The sequence below is a fragment of the Mirounga leonina genome, unplaced genomic scaffold, assembly GCF_011800145.1.
Source record: "Mirounga leonina isolate KUSES-001 unplaced genomic scaffold, KU_Mleo_1.0 Mir_180, whole genome shotgun sequence".
Taxonomy (NCBI): Eukaryota; Metazoa; Chordata; class Mammalia; order Carnivora; family Phocidae; genus Mirounga; species Mirounga leonina.
This window is the reverse complement of record NW_023270469.1, coordinates 18,143,090-18,161,588: the sequence shown is the minus strand read 5'-3', so window position 1 is coordinate 18,161,588 and position 18,499 is coordinate 18,143,090. Positions and strand designations below refer to the sequence as shown.

At 53.0% G+C, this 18,499-nt stretch overlaps 2 protein-coding genes and 1 long non-coding RNA gene across 4 annotated transcripts in view; 1 reads left to right on the top strand and 2 right to left on the bottom strand.

Annotated features, from left to right (window-relative positions):
• The window catches only part of GFOD2 (glucose-fructose oxidoreductase domain containing 2), a 38,151-nt gene extending 35,483 nt beyond the window's left edge, over window positions 1-2,668 (bottom strand). The window contains exon 1 of one of the 2 annotated variants that reach the window (XM_035024960.1): window positions 2,446-2,668. In XM_035024960.1, the coding sequence (XP_034880851.1) occupies window positions 2,446-2,653 (208 nt within the window). In that variant the 5' untranslated portion in view covers window positions 2,654-2,668. The remainder of the gene's footprint in view (window positions 1-2,445) is intronic. The other variant, XM_035024958.1, reaches the window with a different exon arrangement.
• An 81-nt stretch (window positions 2,669-2,749) lies between these two features.
• LOC118023661 lies at window positions 2,750-4,530 on the top strand. Its single transcript, XR_004682871.1, has 3 exons — window positions 2,750-2,974; window positions 3,930-3,985; window positions 4,318-4,530. It is a non-coding gene; the product is annotated as an uncharacterized LOC118023661 (long non-coding RNA).
• A 65-nt stretch (window positions 4,531-4,595) lies between these two features.
• RANBP10 (RAN binding protein 10) overlaps window positions 4,596-18,499 on the bottom strand; it is a 65,239-nt gene continuing 51,335 nt past the window's right edge. Inside the window, exons 5-14 of the mRNA XM_035024957.1 lie at window positions 17,206-17,228; window positions 15,049-15,233; window positions 12,644-12,756; window positions 11,043-11,151; window positions 10,787-10,932; window positions 10,391-10,595; window positions 9,564-9,685; window positions 8,954-9,099; window positions 8,518-8,629; window positions 4,596-8,070 (exon numbers count right to left, since the gene is read on the bottom strand). Coding sequence (XP_034880848.1) covers window positions 7,940-8,070; window positions 8,518-8,629; window positions 8,954-9,099; window positions 9,564-9,685; window positions 10,391-10,595; window positions 10,787-10,932; window positions 11,043-11,151; window positions 12,644-12,756; window positions 15,049-15,233; window positions 17,206-17,228 — 1,292 coding nt within the window. The 3' untranslated portion in view covers window positions 4,596-7,939. The remainder of the gene's footprint in view (window positions 8,071-8,517; window positions 8,630-8,953; window positions 9,100-9,563; window positions 9,686-10,390; window positions 10,596-10,786; window positions 10,933-11,042; window positions 11,152-12,643; window positions 12,757-15,048; window positions 15,234-17,205; window positions 17,229-18,499) is intronic.

The following is an 18,499-nucleotide window of genomic DNA, read 5'->3' as shown; positions in this document are numbered from 1 at the left end:
CTCAAATAAATAAATAAATCTTTAAAAAAATAAAATAAAATAAAATAAAATATATACTCATGGTGGGGTGCCTGGGTGGCTCAGTCGTTAAGCGTCTGCCTTCGGCTCAGGTCATGATCCTGGAGTCCCGGGATTGAGTCCTGGATCGAGTCCTGAATCGGGCTCCCTGCTCAGCAGGGAGTCTGCTTCTCCCTCTGACCCTCCCCACTCTCATGCTCTCTCTCATTCTCTCTCTCAAATAAATAAATAAAAATCTATTAAAAAAAAAGAATACAATGATTTTCATAAAGCTTTCTGACAGGATTTGATTACCATTGCCAATTTCCCCCATAGATTACAAACCCTTCTGATAATACTCCATTATATCTCTTGAGGTATATATACAAAATATTTCCACAGATAGAGAAAAATCAATAAAATGCACAGCCACAACATCATAGATATCGTATGGCACTGATTTATGAACCGAAGATGAAATTTTGTTTCTTAATTTGACCTATTAATATCACCATACTTTTTCATTTTTTGAAAAAGATTATTTATTTGAGAGAAAGAGAGAGACTCCTGGAGAGAGAGAGCAGGAGCAGGATGAGGGGCAGAGGGGGCACAGGGACTCCGGGATCATGACCTGAGCCGAAGGCAGATGCTTAACCGACTGAGCCACCGAGGCGCCCCGAACACCACCACACTTGAAATGTATCTTATCGGGGCACCTGGGTGGCTCAGTCGGTTAAGCGTCTGCCTTCGGCTCAGGTCATGATCTCAGGGTCCTGGGAATTGAGTTCCGCATCAGGCTCCCTGCTCAGCGGGGAGGCTGCTTCTCCCCCTGCCTGCTGCGCACGCTCTCTCTCTCTGACAAATAAAATCTTAAATAAATAAATAAATGTATCTTATCACTCTGAGGGGGGAAGAAAACCTGCTGCAAAATCATATATACATTGAAAATTAGTTTTATCAAGCTAGTAAGAAATTGATTTTATTGATTAGAATCAGAGACCATCTTTTAAAAATCACACACTTCTTTTTACATTACAAATCTTTTGTCTTTTTTTTGTGGGGGAGGGAGCTGTCATTGCTAATCCTACTACTAGTGGATTCTAGTAATACTATAGCAATCATATATCCGAATTTTTCCAGCAAATAAAAATAAATGATCAGACCCAGACCAATCATTCCATAGGAAAAGTGGGGCAACCAGGTGGTAAGAGAAAGCCTGACAACAGAATTTTTATCCATAAAATGGGGAGCCCACCAACAGAACTGTCTGCTGAAAATTTTCACCTCTTAGTCCAGTCTCTAAATTCCTAGTTCAAAACCAGTACTTTTTCACATTTTCTGTAAAATGGATGGCCTTAATTGAAACTTTTGTTCCCTGGTGTACACAGCTTTCCAGAAGAAAAGGAGTTTCCTTATGAAGAATCAATCTAGCTTCCCCAACACTTAAAGACAACCATCTTCTCCATATCTCAATAACATGTCTTAAGTGTCTTTTCTAATTTAAATAGGTGTTCCCTTCAAGTGAAGGGTCATACACCAATGGCTCTTCCTTCTGAGACCTTTGTGCCCCAGAGTTTACAAAATTCTTCTGGGGGGTGCCCCAACTCGGTTCTGGATATTCAAAAGGGCACCCACTTTCTTCTGTAAGATGGTTTATAACCTTTCCTGCTGTCTAGCCAACAAAGCTTTAAACTTTTCTCTTCTTGTCCCGTTCTTCAGATTCAGCTGCAGTTTGGGAGGTAAACTCTTCGCACAACCATTCACAAGTCCTGATCTCCCCGCCCCCATTTCCTTCCTCCCCATTCATGTGATAACGTCTTGATGGGAACACCTTACCTCACCTTTTGTCTCCGCTAGTCCTTCTGCTTCCTTCCTGAGCTTCAAAGCTAGGCCGGGGCCGTTGAGACGTGGCCAGTGGGCATTCGGTGACTGGCAGAGCCACCCACACTTTCTGGAGAGTCGTCCCCTCTCCCATCTGCCACCTGAACCCTCTTTCCTTAAATAAAGATTTACCCCCTAAAAGTCCCATCTCCCCCTGAAAGACGATGGACCAGCGCCCTTTGTCTGAGGCTTCCACACCTCACATCCTTGTCCACAAAGCGTCAGTCCACACAGGTACGGTCTGCTCCGGGCAGGGCAGGGGAGCCTAGGTTTCCTCGTCCCGTAAAGGGATGGGTTATGGCCGAGGTCCTTCCAGGAGCCCAAATCCTACAATTATACGACCATATCTGTAGGTCCTATTTCCGAGGTTGGGAAGACTAACTCCGGGGCGACCCCCGAACTCGACGACGGCGCTGGCAGTTAGGACGGCCCCCTCCAGCCTAGGCTCTGAGTAGCCCCGCCTCCGACCTCGGGCGCCGGGCCGCCGAGGAGGCCCGGTAGACGCCCGCTGGCTGCCTCGCCCTGCCCTCCTTCATCCTCACCGGCCGCCGCGGGCCCGCCTCTCACCTGGCATGCTGGCATCGCCCGTCCCGCGCTGCCCTGGAGACCATGGGTCTGGACCGGTCTCGGCCGCCACCCGCCCGCCAAGAGGGGGGCTGGCGGGGACGCGCGGGCCCCGGAGTCTAAAGCGCAAGCACCGGGAACGCGCCGCCTGGTTTCTAAGGAACCGGGAGCTCTGGAAAGGGAGGGGCGGGATGGCTGGAGGTCTGCGCATGCTCCCTGACGGGGGTGGACCTGCGCGGGGAGGGGCCGTGATCGGAGATTGCGCATGCTCGCACCTTGGGGGCGGAGATTAAGTAGGTTAGCGGAGGGCTTGGTCATTTATTTCCGGCGGTGGAGGCGGCTGGGCCGGCGTATAGCAGCCTCTGCTTCTTTCGGGTCCTCCCGCCCGGCAGCAGTAGTGAGGAGGTACTGGGAACTGTGGTGGGCCTTGGTCTGGAATTAAGGAAGGTCTGGTGTTGGACACAACGACCTGTTGTTGCAGAACGGTAGTTCTCTTGAACTCGCTGGACTTCTTGGCCTCCTGACTTCTACAGTAATGACTCTTTTCTGTTCTCTGGTGCCTGTCTGGGCTTCTCTTCCTCTGCATGTTCTTGGTTGTTCCTTAGATGTTAGTGCTCCTACTGTGACCTCAGTCTCCCAGATCTCTTTACTGGAGTCTGTGTCCCCACAAGTAAATACCATTTTGTAACAAGACTACTCTGGTTCACCATTATTACTCTGTCCTCCAGAGTAATGAAACCTGTAACCTATAAGCTTTAGTGTAAAGCAGGCTATGTTGGAAATGTAGGATTAGGGGTTATTTCTGCATGGGGAGCCCCTCCCCTGCTTTTCTGACTCCTGTGAGAGTCTGGAGCCCCACTCAGCTGGTATTAGAAAGGTGTCCCAGCCATCGTTCCAGAGCAACCTCTGATGCAGAACATGTCAGTTGAGCTGAGGCAGCTGTTCTTGCTGAGAACTGGTGACCAGCGGGGTATCCCTGCTTTGGAAGGTGACAGGACTTCCTGCCACTGCTGCCACCTTCTGAGCATGGAAGGCTCCAAGAGTGATGAGAAATGGTAATCTCTAACCTCCCTCTTCTGATGGGGTTTTATCCCCCTTAATCTTTCCCCCTGGATTCTGAACAGCCACGCAGAATCAAAGTGTGCTTGTGTTTGATGTTTCTTACTGTCTCAAGATTCACTCTAGAACAGGGTTTTTCAACAGTGGCACTGTTGACATTTTGAGCCTGATAATTCTTTGTTGTGGGGTGCTGTCTATGCATTGTAGGATGTTTATAACATCCGTGGCCTCTACCCAATAGATGCCAGCAGCACTCCAACCCAAGTTGTGACTACCAAAAATATCTCCAGTCACTGGCAAATGTTCCCTGGGGGGCAAAATCACTCCCTGTAGAAACCACTAGTCTAGAGAGAAATTAAATCTACTCTGGGTTTATTTATGGAACCAGGACTTTTGTGCTTAATCTAACATTCCATTCTTCCCTCCAGTTTTCCCTAGGAGAGTTCTGTCAAGGAATAGTCCTATAACCGAGTGAAGCACACAGGTACTATATCCCTCTATGTCAAGCCACCCCTACACATGCTATAATCCTCTACCTCCATGGGGTAGAAATTAATCACGTTCTTAAGGGTGGTGAAACTGAAGCTGAGAAAGGTTAATTTTCCAGTTACCCAAGTTAGTAAACAGCCAGAACCAGGATTTTGAGCAAGAGTACTTTCTCCTCAGAGTGACAGGAAGCTAACCTCAATAAGCCTCAGAAGCCCTCTGACCAGTGTTTGGGACGAGTGTATTTGGGCTACATTAAAATCTTATTTTGAGGACAGGAGGACCTGTGGCCATCTTTTTGAAGGTGAATTTTCTTCTTCTTTGTCTCAGATGAAAGCTGTTTCGGGGGAGAGAATTGAAGCCCAAGTGCCTATCCTCTTTGGGGTCTCACCTGAAGTCTTGAGGGTCCCTGAGGGGTAGCAGGGGCCTGGGAACTTGAGAGGTGAGCTGAGTAAGGGCCAAACCCTCAGGACAAAGTGAGCCACACAAGGGGCGCCAACACCGGTTAAGACTCAAAACAGAGACCAGACACTCGTGACTACTCATGGATGTGTATTTTAATAAAAATAATTCTGTCAAAATACAACAGGAGTTTTTTCATCTCTCAAGTACAATTTAATAGGGTGTTTTGTGTTAGAATTCTCTCTAAACCCTCCCACGCCCACAAGTTTCATGCTAATGCCAAGTATCAACTTGCGAGGACAAAGGCAGAACCAGTGTGCACAATGTGGAGGACATCTGTTTCAGCTGTAGTTACTAATGGAGGAAAACCCTATGCAAAGAGGTGGCACCTGAGGCACCCAGAGTCCATGAACCAGCCACAGGTCCGGTGCACGGGACCGGCGGTCAAGTAGGGCTCTGCTGCCTGGCTGCCACACAGCATGCATACCTGAGTTGTGAGCAACCAAAGGAACTTTCAGCTCTCACAGTTCTCTGCCTCATCTTCTTTGTGCTTGCTTAAGGGGTAGGAAGGCGCTGGGTGGCTGGGCAGTACCCCCTTCTCAATGTCTTGGTGTCCCTGTTCTGGCGGCCTACCCCCAGCCACAGATTCATGTGGGTGAGGATCAGAGGTTCTGGCTTTCTTTGCATGGTCTGCCAGCGTCCACTCTGGAAGGAGTGACCGGTTGGTGGCACAAGGGGGAAAGGTAAATAGGGAAGGCTGCTCCCCCAGGGCTGGACAACCCAACAGAGCCAGGTCTTCTTCCTGTCCCCTCAGGTCAGGTCCAGCCCTTCACTGGGGCTCCTTCCAAGTGCCTTCCCCACCGTTGGCTCCTGAAAGCAGGCTGGTAGGACTGGGTGTGCATAAGGGGCTCCTCTGGCTGGCAGGCAGCCCTGGACTATCAGCAAGATAGTGGACTCAAGCAGCTTGGTTTTGGTCCTCTCCACGGCTTGTGGGGCAAAGGCTTATGTCCCAAAGGCAAGCTGTCCAATTGGGACAGAGAGCCCCTCTGGAGAGGAACAGAGTAAACAACTTGGACTCAGCTGAAACAGTGAGATAAGGCACAGAAAATGGGGAGGTGGCCACGGGTACTGAGCGCGAGCCAGGAGGACACCCAACCCCAAGCAGCACACAGCTGTCCCAGGCCCTCTCGGGCCCTCTCTCAGACACTCCACAACTCAAGCCCAGGCACCCATCCCCATCCCTGACACACCCCTGAAGGTACCAGCTGCTCAGACACTGCTGGGGGCCTCACCAGCCTAAGCCCTCACTCGATATTTAGCTTCAGGACTAAACAGTGTTGCACAACCCACAGGGATGAGGTTAGTCCCAGCTCTGCCACTAATTTGCTGTGTGACTTTGGCTAAGTCATTTAATTTCCCGGGCCTGTTTCCTTATCTGTAAGAGGAGAGGATTGGTGGAATAGATGTTCTCTGAACCCCATTCCAGCTGCAAAAGCCTCCGGTTTTAATTCCCAATCCTGCTCAGCTCTGGCCATTTTAACAGCTTGATGTATCCAACCTCTGGGTTTGGGAGCTAGACATCCCCAGCCTTGTACAGGATGAGTTTCCTTTACAGACATGACAACACCACCCCAACAAGCCATGGTCTGTGGGGTACCAGCTGGGGCCCTGGTGGAGACCAAGCAAAAGCAGCAGCCTGTAGGATCATGTCCCAAGGGAGAACTCTGGGAGAGCACAGGGCCAAGGCTCTGACCCCATCACCAGCAGCTGGTCCAACTCAATCACTTCTGTCCAGCTGTGGGCCTGGCAGGCAATGAACATCTCAGGCCGTACCACCATCCCTGTGTCCGCTGCCAGAGAGCAGGAGCTTACCCAGCCCTTGCCCAGACCGGGACTGGAAGTTCAATTTCTGGCCTTGCCCCTTTGCGAGGGCTGCCTGTGCGCTCCCTCTCACTGTGAAGCAGGTAGGGAAATCCCAGCCCCTCCTGGTGCTCCTCTGGGTAGGCCTCCTCCCTTCTTCTTCCTGGGCAGTCAGTCCTCTCCACGGATGGCCTGCCCAAGTCCTAGCAGTCAACTCAGCCCTTCCTCTCTTGATTCCCTGATGGCAGTACCGGGACTGTTTGCCCCACCAGCTGTGAGGATCCATCTGAAACAGCTGGTGGGACATTTGCAGAGCCCATGAGGTCCCTTCCTCTGGCCAGCAAATACTCGTAATAGTCTTTTCTAAGAGTGTCTGGGGCCAAGCTGCAGGGAGCTGCCTGGCACAGCTGCAGTGAAGCCTGGCCTAGTAGGTCAAGAGTTCCATCCACTCCAGGAACTGGCGGCCCAAGAATCTGCCTCCACAAAGTCCTAGCTTCTCAACAGAAAGCATTGATTCCATCAGAGCTGTGCAGAGACGGTGAAGATCCAGGCAGAAAGAAGGCAGCCCCTGTACTCAAGGGCTTCTGTCCTGGAATGGAGAGACATCCTCCCCGCTGCCTGACACACAGCAGCTCTTGGGTCAAAGGCAGGTAGTTTCCAGGCAATCAATTTAGAGTAAATGAATTATTTGGCCATCTTAACGACAAGGGAAAATAGGATGTTGAAAGGGGGAGAAAGGAAGGGGCAAGGCAGGCAGTGAGAGGCAGGGTAGAATGGTAGATAGTGTGCTGGCCAAGGACTCCCTACTCCCCTGCTTTGCTGTATAGCCCTGGGCCAACTCATCCCTTCTCTGAAACCTCAGCCCCATAGTTCTCTGCTCAGCCCAGCTCTCAGGGGCCTAGGGACCCACACCTTTCGGATGCCACAAACCAACTTAGCCTGACCTGCCCACTAAGTGGTCCCCAATGCCTACTGGGCTTCCCGAGGCTGCAGCTGGGCCTGTGGCTCGACAAAGGGGAAGCCTGAAATAAACTTATCACTTGGCTGAGGTGACAGAGATGATTCTTTTTTAATGAGTTGGACTCAAATAGAAACATATGGTGTCTGGACAGCCTCACCCAAGAGGTGCTGGACCACTAACACTACGATAAATACTGTGTCTTTTTTTAATATATATATTTATATATATATATATAATCTCATTTTTTTTACTTATGAAAATAATAAGCTATCACCAACTTGGATAGGCTTCATCACTAAATTAGCAGAACCCAGCTCAGCACAAGCTCTCCAGAGATAAATACTGGTGGCTCAGTCAGGAGGAAAAAAAAAAAAAGATTAAAAAACCCAACCTCTCCTCAAAACAAAACCCCCCTTTCAAAGTAGAAGGCGCTACATGAGAGTAACCAGCCAATACTGTGTCAGAGGCCGCTGCATGTGAAGGGGAGAGAGAGTCTGAGGGCAGGGTAGGGGGAGGAAGGAAAAGAAGAAGGAAGAAAGGAAGGGAGGGATGGAGGGAGGGAAAGGAAAGGAAGAAAAGGAAAACAGGAAAGGGAGTGGGGGAGGCCAGGCAGGAGGAATGGACTCTGCCCATGGCTTCCAGGTCCCTGCGCCAGATGCCTATGGAGGGCAGGGCTGCTCCAGCCCTGGGGCTGAGGGAGGGCCAGGCGGGGCCAGCCAGCGTGGTCAGCTAGTGCAAGTAGTCGTCGACTCTGGCAAAGGAGCAAGATCCCAGGCCAGCTCGGGCCATGAGCCGTAGACATTCAGATGCCTGACCCAGGGCGAGCATCAGAGGGGGCTGCTTTGGCAGGTTCTGAGACTCTGTGGAGGAGAGACAAGGCCGGGTCATTGCTTTGCCCAGGAGCTGGGCTCAGGTCAAAGTTCCCTTAGGAGCAGAAAGTGGGGGCAGTGGACAGAATCTCTTGGAACACAGTGTTCAGGAATCTCTGTGTACGTCCCAGCCACCAGTCTATGGCCCCCCAGCCATTCCAGGAATCTGAGGACCTTAGGTCTCTTCAGAGCCATGGGCTGGCCAGGCCCACAGTCATAGGCCAGGGTCTATCATGATCTAGCCAGCCAACTCAGTTGGGCAGAGGGAGGTCAGGATTTAGCTTCAGCCATGGAAGCCCAAGTCCTGTGGGCCACCAGAGTGCCCAGGCAGAGCTCACTGCCCTGCTTTGGACAAACTTCAGCCATTCCTAGGGAGAGAGGGGAGGGGCCAGCCCAGGCACTCACGGACCAGCTTCTGTTTCCGTTAGATCCACTTACCTAAAATGGCGCTGTTGAGGGCAGCACACACTGGCTCCCTCTGGATGGGGTCAAGCTGCTGGCCAACTGGGCAGCTCCAGGGGTCTGAGTATGCCAGCAGGCTAAAGGCATCCTAAGGGAGAGGGCATTCTTGAGAAGACTGTGGGACATACCACACACACATGTACCTCCATGGCTCCGGGGGGCATACAGGGCCCTGCATGGTGCCCAATGAGGGCACTGCAAACCCTGAGCATAGGGTCCCGAAGGACTGTGCCCTCCCCAGAGCTCAGAGAGGGCTGCATATATCCTGGGAGTCCTGTTTCCCACTGTGGACTTGACTAGAGTCCCCTCTGTCCTGTTGCTGCTGCCCCCAAGGCCCTCCCAGAGTCAATGTGCCCCCATGCCCACACCGAATGGGAGCCTGCTCTGTATGAGCTCCTGGCTTGTTCTATACCTGCAGCATCTCCGTGTGGGCCAAATTCTTGCCGTACTCTCGGCCCAGCTGCTCACTCAGTGCCTGCAACTCTCGACCAAACAGGATAATCCTTTCTGTAGCAGCCTGGTTGCCCCCACAGAGCTGCCGCCGAGGATGCCCATCATCTGTGCCCAGAGCCCAGCAGAGAACAAATCATGAGGGGTAAGGAGAGAAGGGGAGGACTGGGGTGAACACCCCAAAAAGGAGATGGCAAGAAGGACTTTAGGGGCACTGCCAGAGGCAAATGAGGTGGACCATCCATAGCTGAGGTGCTTTTAGTCCACCTAGCACATGATCTAGGAGTCTGGACTCAACTTTCCCTCTTCCCACCCTGTACAGTGCTTCTAAGAATGCCCATTCTCACCAACTCTCTCTAGCCTCAGACACAAGGGCCCTGGTCTCAGCAGCAGGCCAGGGGTCTTCTCACTTCCAAGCACCCGTTCCTGACTAAGGCGGCAGCGGACCAGGTCCATTTAGAGCTTCTCAGGCTGACAAAGTCTGCCCATGCCAACCCCCTCCCAGGGGGCAGAAGGCATCTGGACTGAGCCATTACCACCCATGTAACACCATGCTGGGCCATGGTCCTTACCCATGCTGGACTCATCTGTCTGTAGATCCTCGTGCTTGTAGGCGCCATTGACGATGCGTGTGGATACACTCTCCAGCACACCATTGGGGTAATGCTCTGCTTCCATCTCCATCTCACTGTCACTGTGGAGAAGGGTTGAGGTGGGAGTTGATGTGTTTGGGAGCAGCCTGGTTGGGCCTCCACTCAGGCTTTAGCCACAGGTTGCTGTGGGTAAATCAAGAGGTCCTAGGAGCATGAAAGGCCTCCCAGGCTCCAACACTTGGCCCCTACTCTGACATCAGCTATCCCCAGGGGCCTGTTGCCTGATTCTCACTCTTGTCCCAATGCTGCCTCTGTGGCCCTCCCCTTCCTGGCCTTTGTCTGAGTTGGCATACCTCTTCCACCCATTCCTCCCCCACCCCCAGTGACCAGGGACCCCTGAGAAGTATCTCTAGGCACCAAACTCAGGTCAAACCCTGAGGTATGCCTGGGGGCAGGTGAAAGCCACCTGTAGTCTACAGCCTAAAACCTCTGCTGCCCAATCTGTCTGACCTCAAGCCACACCCAGTAAGTTTCTTCGGTGTAGACCCTAGGGGTTCTGCCAGGCCTGGTGGTGTCAGTGCTTCTTGAGAAAGTCAGGGCTGAGCAAAGTGGCAGCTGGATCACCGGTAGGGCCAGAAGCTGGAGCCAATACCTGGCCTGGCAGGTCAGCAGCAACTACTCCAGGTACAGACCTGGGGTGGAGGTGGGGGGTTAAGGGCAGGGGGTGGCACTCAAAGGACAGGCTGCAGTGAGCCCAGCTGGCGCAGAGCGGAGAGGAGGAGGAAGAAGCAGAGCAGGACAGGCACCTGGTCTCCTGGTTACTGGTGCTGCTGTGGGGCTGGGACTTGGTGGAATCTGTTGAGTTGGACTCGGAGTAATTGACGGAGGATGGGGATGAGGAGGACGAGGAGGACGAGGAGGAGGAGGAGGAGCTGGGTGCAGGGTATTTACTGTGGTTCTGTTTGCTCTTCGTGGATGCGACGCCGTTGCTGCAGCTGGGACTATCTGCTCCTGGAAACCAGGGAATAGTCAGAAGAAGAGGGGCAGTGTGCCACAATGGGGCCCCAGGAATGACCACAGTGGTCCCATTTCCCTTCCCCCAAATCCAGCAGCGAGCCCTGAGCCCAGCCCAGGGAAGAGCATGTGGGTGGCCTTTCTTCTCCACACCAGTTCTCCCCCGAGCCCTCTGGAGAGTGGCTGACCTGTGTTGTGCATGTGGGAACTAGGGCCGTGTCGGGGGCTGAGGCTGGGGGAGCCAGGGTAGCTGTCCTGGGACTTGGGGCTTCGGGAGCTCAAGCTGCGGACCTCACTGTCGGTCCCATTCACCATCTCCACAAATTGTCGGCACCTGCAGAGGGAGCAGAGCGGCAATGCTCTGGGCTTGGTCTGGGCTGTATGTTCCCACCACCAGCTGAGAGGGGCTGGGCTAGGGGGGAGCTGGTGGTGCCCAAAACTTACTTGAGCATGAAGAGCAGGTTAGGGTTATGCTCCAGCAGTCCTGGATAGAAGCGCTGTGTGGTCTCAATGGCCTCACCCACACGGCCCTCCAGCACCAGCTTCTGGATCTCTGCAGAGAGCAAGAGTATGGCAGTGAGTGAGGGGCCGTGGACCTTCTTCACCGCCACATGCCTGCACACTACCAGCTCCGAAGATGGACTAGCCGATGGTCAGGTGGGCTGGCTCAGAGTGGCATGTCTGGTTGAGATGCTCACAGAAGAAGAGGCTGAAGAAAGAACCTGGCCTCCCAGACCCACAAGAGACCCTGGTTTCTGCCAAGTGTCAGGGAGTCCTCAAAGAACAACAGGGGAAAACAGAGGCAGGACTCGGTGCAGAAGCAGGAGAGCAAATGTAGAGGCCTGCTCCTATGGAGGTCAGTCACTGGGGACCTGGGCATGGGGAGGGGTCTTGGCTGTGGGAGCATGATCTGGGGCTGGGCCACCAGGCAGCTTGGTGGCCCTAGGGGCTCCTCTTGAGGCAGACGTCTCCTTTCAGGCCTCACAGTGGGGTGGCAATGGGCACACAGTGGTTTCTGGGCCAGGGCCCGAGTCTTGGCAGTCTTCAGGGGCTGCGGCGTGCCCCCTGCTGGGAGAGGAGGTCATCCTCCTCACACGGGCATCTCTGACGTGACACCTCTCAGACCATCTGCATCTTGCTCTTGCTCTGGGGCCTGGTGCATCTTGCTGGGAGCGACTTCTGGGTCTGAAGCTCTCATTCGTAGATCCCAAGTCTGGGATCCCTTTCCGTCTGTCTGGCTGGGCGTAGCTTCTCTGGGAGACACAGACACATGCACATACACAGAGACGACAGGCTCAGAGAGACGCCAACAAGCACACACAGACACACACGTCCACACACACCCATTCTCCTTCACTCTCCTCTCCTCTTCCTATCTCCTTCCTGGGCTCTGTTTCCTCTTTCCCAACACCCTCCTTCCACAAAAGAGCCCCAAACACACAGTATACAGGCCAGTATGTACACTGGCAAAGTTTCCTCTGGCTCCTTCCTTTGGTTGTCTGCAAAACGCAGGACCAGAGGTGGGCACAGAGAGAGGGGCTACCACAGCAGCCACTGAGAACCAGCCTTCACCGTGTCTGACTACTTCAGTCCTTTCTCTGGCCGGGAACAGGCAGAACTACTAAAGCTGAGTAAACGGGAAAGGCAGGACATTGGTCTGATAAGATGCAAACACACTCTTCCAGAAGACTCTGAACAGAAGGCTGAGTAGAATCCAGGATTCGGGGGAAGCAAACAAGCATGGAGGAGGGGGACCCAGCCATGCCAGGCCCCCGCCTGTGCGGGGCTGTCAGAGTGTGCCGTAGGAAGGCTGCACTGAGGCACTCATTCCCATGCTGCCGGCCTGTCCATCTGGGCAGTGTTGGCTTGAAGGAGGGACAGAAGCAGAGCCTTGGGCGGGGCTGGGGCTGGGGGCTGGTCTCCTGGTGGTAAGGACCAGAGTTGAATGGACTCCTGACAGGTGACCCAAGACTGCCATGGGCCAGAGAGCAGAGTTAGGGACAGGTGAGGGAAGGAGGGAGAGGGGAGAGGAGAATCAACCTTACTTTGTCTGTTCTTTATGGATGCTTGTTCTTCCTGAATCGGGGTTTCAGTCATTCGGGCAAAAGCCGTGGCTGTGGCACAATAACCATGATGCACCAGGTAAGATGAGACCATGCTAGAAGAAAGGAAATGCTCAAGGTGACACTCTAGAACTGCATTTCTCATTGATCACCTGATGGGACAAACGATCTCCCTGTCTGGACTTCCTTAAACACATCTTGGAGGTGCAGCCTCCACAGAATGAGAATAAAGAGGCTGCAACAAAATGAAAACTCCCCCCGGTGCCATGCAGTCAGGCTGGGGAAGGGCTAGTCACCACAGCTGTCCTCACAGCTTGGAAGAGGGGCTGCAGTTTCTCTGGAATATGCCGTCCACAAGCGGGCAAGTATGATAACAAAAATACGCACACAGGCACATAGCATCCCTTACAGCAGCGGCTGCCCCCTGTGAACTGCGGCAAGCCCAGCGATGACCGACAGTCTCTCGGAGGGCTTCCTGGAATGGCAGCCAGCCAAGCCATCTAGGAGCTGCCCAGAGGCGATGTGTGCCGTGTGCGTACCTTCTAGAGACACAGCAGCTCCTCTGTAGACGGCCCCGCATGCCCGGCATAAGCATTCCAGTTCCATTCCAGCAGGTGAAACTGGCCCTGAGGAGTGCTGGCTCTGGAGGGTGATGGGGAGCTAACCTGTGACCCAAGTCACTCCACGATATGCCACGAGTCAGGGGCCCAAGGAGCCAAGATATAGGCAACCATGTGGCCAAGAGGAACACAATCTCTGGGAAATGACCTGGAGAAGCGCGACACCCAGGTGCCATTTAATCACACCGGCAGCTGGCTGAGCAGGGGCATGTGTGTATGTGTGCATGCACACACATGGAGGGCAGAAGGGTGAGCCCGCACATCTGATGTGCACAGAAGTGAGTACCTTGGTGTAAACATGTGTCCGATGTCATTATTGTAATTGCCAAACACCAGTGTGAAAGGCACAGTGTCCCCTCGTGTTTTAAGGGCTAAGTGAGATGATACATACAAAGTGCTTAGCACAGTCAATAAACCTCTGATGATGAAATTATGTATTTATATTATACTCTGGATAATTATATTATTATAAACACAAGGGCAAACATTTTTGACAAAACATGGTTCAGATGAGTCCACATGCATATCAGATGCCACTAGTATATATGGCCCATTGACTCAGTAATTCCACTTCCTGAAAGGACACCAAGAAAATAATCTTAAAAATGAAAGCTCTTTACTTACAAAAGGGTTGCCTATATAAGCAAAAGAGAAGAAATAACCTGAACCTCCCACCAAGGTGGGTAGGTCTTGGGCAAATACTACATATGAACACACACCGGCACACATATACACACATACAAACACGCTGTAAACTGAGAGCATCGTTCCCTCCCCAACACGGCTGGGGCAGCTCCACCTCTCCCCTTGCCTGTCCCAGCAAGCCTGCTTCAGGGACTGGCATTATACTGGCTAGCCCTCCAAGGAAGAGCTTCTCAGTAGCTCTGAGGGCTAAAAACAAAACAGTGCTGCTCTTCCTGAGAAGGGTCTGGCCACCTAAGCTCCGCCTCAGCCCTCCTTTATGGCCTGCCTCCGTATCAGTCCTTTAAGAAAGGAAGACTGCACGAAGAACCCAGTGTGCAACCCAACCCCCCCACCCCGGGGGACCCTGCTACCTGGGTGCCTTTGCAGGGCAATAATCAAGGCTAGTGGAAGCCCAGCCCTTCTCTGCCCACCCGTGGGAGTCAAGCTAACAAGCTAGCCCACCTCTCGGCAGAGTGGGTACTGGTTCTTGCCTCACTCAGGCCAGCAGCTGGCAAGTAGAAGAAAGACCCAAACCTCGCCTCCCTTCAGATTCTCAGCAAGACTGGCTTCCAGGACAGTCTGAAAACTAATCATCCAAGAGCCAGATAGGCTGGCCTCAGGAGGATTCTCTTCCAGGCACCACTGCCATGAATGCATGGGACTTAGATGGATGATGACCCTGAGAGATGACCCCAGGCCAGAGTCACAGCATGATGCATATTCCCTATGGGGCAAAAAAAGTCCACAGATGAAGAGACCACAGGGCATCCTAGTACATCCTCTGCAAAATGACCTGGGGAAGGAAAACAGCTCTGCTGGTGATATTACATGCAGAGCCTTCCAATCCAGGTGAGGGGGCAAAGGCTTAATTAGGAACAGATCTGGAGAACTGAGCAGAAGCCGTCCATCTGATAAGAGGGAAGTAGGAGAGCAGCAGGCTGAGTCACCCTGGGAGGGCTTTCCAGAAGGAACGGCTACCCACTGGAGTTCATAAAGGCAGCCTGAAGCAGTGCAGGGGCCTACAGGAGAGTGAGGCCCCTGGGATGGGCCAGGGCTGGGTAAGGGTGGGAGTGGGGCACTCACTTCTGCAGCACCGCCTGCCATTCGCCAAGCCGAGCACTGATGGGGAAGCAGTGCACAGTGCCTTGGACCTTGGCACGCCACTCCCGCATGTAGTCCTCAATGTCAAACAGGAAGGGCTGCTGCCCAAAGTTGGCGTCCACAATCTCCCCAGGTGTCTGCAGGCCTACGGTGGGGTAGAGGTTGGCCTGAGGAGGAGAATGAAACGTCAGTTGGGCCCTGAGAGCAATGGGGCAGCAGGGCCTCGCCTTACCTCTGGTGCAGGGAGGGAAGGCGCTGGCTCCTGCAGGCCACTACTCCGGCTTTTGAAAGAATTGCAAGGCTGAAGGAGGCAGGGCTAAGCCACATTCTGCCCACCTCCCTAACAGAGACACCATTCCCCAAAGCTTAAGGACAGAAAGCAAAAGAAAAGCAAGCCAGGCTCAAAGTGGGGTCTCTTTCCCTGCCTCAGAGGCTATGGTGTCCCCAAAACCCAAGGTCCCCTTTTGGGGCTCAGCCAGGGCACAGAGAGGTAGACTAGGCTCCACAATCCTACAGAGATGCCCATGAAGTTCTGCTACATGGGTGGATAATGGCTCCTTTCAGAATGATCTAGGACCAAGGATCCCTTTGACACCAAAACAGGGGTATACAACAAGGCAGGAAGGGATGGGGGTGACAGGAAAGGAAGGCAGGGAGGAGGAGAGCAGGGCAAAAGGGGGTAGGTGGATTTGGACCCCCAGATGCTGGCAAAGGGTAAAGAGGGGCCACTGCCCTTCCTGTCAAAGGCACACTGAGGGGAGGATCTTCTGGCTAGTGGGGTTCGGGAACGTCCCTCCATGGGTGGTGAAGCTCCCCACTTTCCATCTATTCCCTGTCATGGCCAACTTTTGCCCGATCACTCCCTCACTCATTGCTTCCTGTGGCTCCCCACTGCTACTGAACAGTATCTTGCCGTCCTCCTCCCCATTGTCACTGGGCCCCCAGTCCTCTCTTCCACCTTCCATCCTCAGGCCATGTGTCACTCCTGAATAACACGTGCCTTTACTGCACGCTGGGTTCAGCCTGCCACAAGCTCTGAATCCTAAAACCTCTTGCTTCCTTCCTTTACCCTCCCAACCTCCATGCCATAGGCAAAGCCCACCCCCTCCAGCAGGCTTTCCCGTCACTGGTCTCAGTGACACTCCCCACCCTGGAGCAGCCATACACTTCCTAGCACTTGGCGACTGCCTACATTCATGTCTGCTTATCTCATGTCAGGTCTCCACAACCAGACCATTCTCTAGCCAGGGTCAGAATTCTCCTGTCTTTCTCTTTGCCTAGGACCACAGCCCCTCTTCTGGGGCTTCCAGGTAGGACAGAGGGATTCTGATCTAAAGATAAGAATTTCTAACAGGATCCTGGGTCCTGTAGTCTGGGCTTCAGAAGGCCACTCAGATCGCAAGAGCAATTCCTAGGGCATCACAGGGGTGCTCAGGATCCCAAGGCAACCATCAGAGTGAGCAAACCTTTCCTCCTTCCAGAACCCAGCCAGGGCACACAGAGCCAGGCCAGGCTCCCAAGAGTCTGGGTGGAGGCCTTGCACATGTGACGAGATCTGTGATGACTCATAATAACGAAGGACTGGGGTGCAGAAGATGGGGATGAGCCGTGAACTAAGCCAACAGGAAACCTCACCCTTTTCTAAGAAGAGAAAACCCCACAAAGCGTACCTCTTTGGCTTGGGCATACCCTGTGTGGTAGCAGGCTTAGTCCCCTAGGGTAGTAGTCTTCCTTAGGTATCTCTGATGAGTAGTCACTGGGACAGGGCTCCCAAACAGTTCCGAACGATTCCCTATACACCCCAGTCCACTAGCTGTAAGCCACACAGAACTGGCCCAGACCAGCTGAGCCATGGAGCTACCCTCCTCTCCCCCCGCTACCACCCCCCCAGCTGCCTTTGGAAAGGCCACAAATCACTGTCACCTGCTAAGAGTCATGGAGGAAGACCAGGCCCCTTGCTGCTGGAGAGAGAGGAAGACCAGGAGGGTCCCCTACTGGTATTCTCAAGCTGACAGCACAGCTTACATCCCTGTTTGGGGAAAGGGCCAGACTCCACACCCTGCACTTGCAGGTCCCCTGTGCTCCATCCCAGTCAGCCCCCAAGAGCCCAGAGGGAGGGGACCCAGTAACAGTACTTACCGGGAGGTCTGTGAAGGCTATACCTGCAGAGGGAAAGAACAGAAATCAGGCCACTTAGTCTCCCACACCTCTGTGGGACCACAGAGGGTCCATCAGAATGGCTGGGGAGTGGCTGGTCACCACATCTCTCCTATGGTAGAGGCCAAGCATGTGCTAGGGCCTGGTAGGTTTAGACCCTGGCCTTCCCTTTGCTGGGTGGCCTGGCTGGAAGTAAAGTCAAATACTTGAATATTTGTCCACAGCTCTTCCACTCTCTCAGGGTAAAGCCTGCTAGGAAGGCCTAAACCCAAATAATCTACCCTAAGGCCTCCTCAGGCCTGATCCTTCTTTTGATCCAACATGTATTTACAGAGACTTACTGTATATGCCAAGCCCTTTTCCATCCATCACCTCATCTGATCTGTATACCAGCTCTGGCGAGCAGGCTTTCTTATCCCCATTTTATAAATGAGGAAAGTAAGCCTCAGAGGTGAAATGATTTGCCAACAGTCATAAAACTAGCATAAGTGGGAGGCCTGGACTCTTTCCTAGTCTGATGCTCCGACATCATCTCCAAGCTGACAGAGAAGTGGAGACAGGGAGGGTTGCAGTGCAGCTCCAGCCCATACCCATCCAGAGTCTCCAGAGGTTTCAAGTTGACAAATCCTAGGTTAACACTGGCCTGTGTACCCTCTGACCCTTCTGCCAAGAGAAAGGGCTGCTTCCAGGTTCCTCAACCTTGAGTTGGAAGTGAGAGTGGAGGAAAGCGGGGCCCCAAATATGTGAGCAGAACAGGCATCTCAGAATATCCACCAGAGCACTCATGTTCTGTAGATTGAGAAACGGCTCACGGAGAAAGGAGACCCTTCCAAGGACCCACAGCCCTCCCATATTTAGAAAATTTCTTATATCTTCTAGAAGCTCCTGAGCTTTTGGACTGAGAAGTTTCCGAGCCACTCCTTGGAGGTCCCAGTCTGCTCCCCTAACTCCTACCCAGAAAAGAAACTGAAACCCAGCAAGAGAGAAGAGCAGGTGAGGGTTTGACAGTAGGTCTCCCAGTGAACCTGGGGCCAGAATCCTGTCAGGCAGCTGGCACGTACCATGTGCCTGCTCTGTGCTGGGCCCTGGGCTCAGGGCCTCCCAAGGAACCATTTAATCCTCAGTACAACCTTGGAAGGTGGAGACCGTCCTGAACACTAGTTTACAGATTAAAAACCAAGGGGCAAAAAAATAAAAAAAAAATAAAAACCAAGGGGCAGAGAAACTATTTACATTCTTTGCCCGGCTGTTTTGCTCCCTAGTGAGGGAAGTGCAT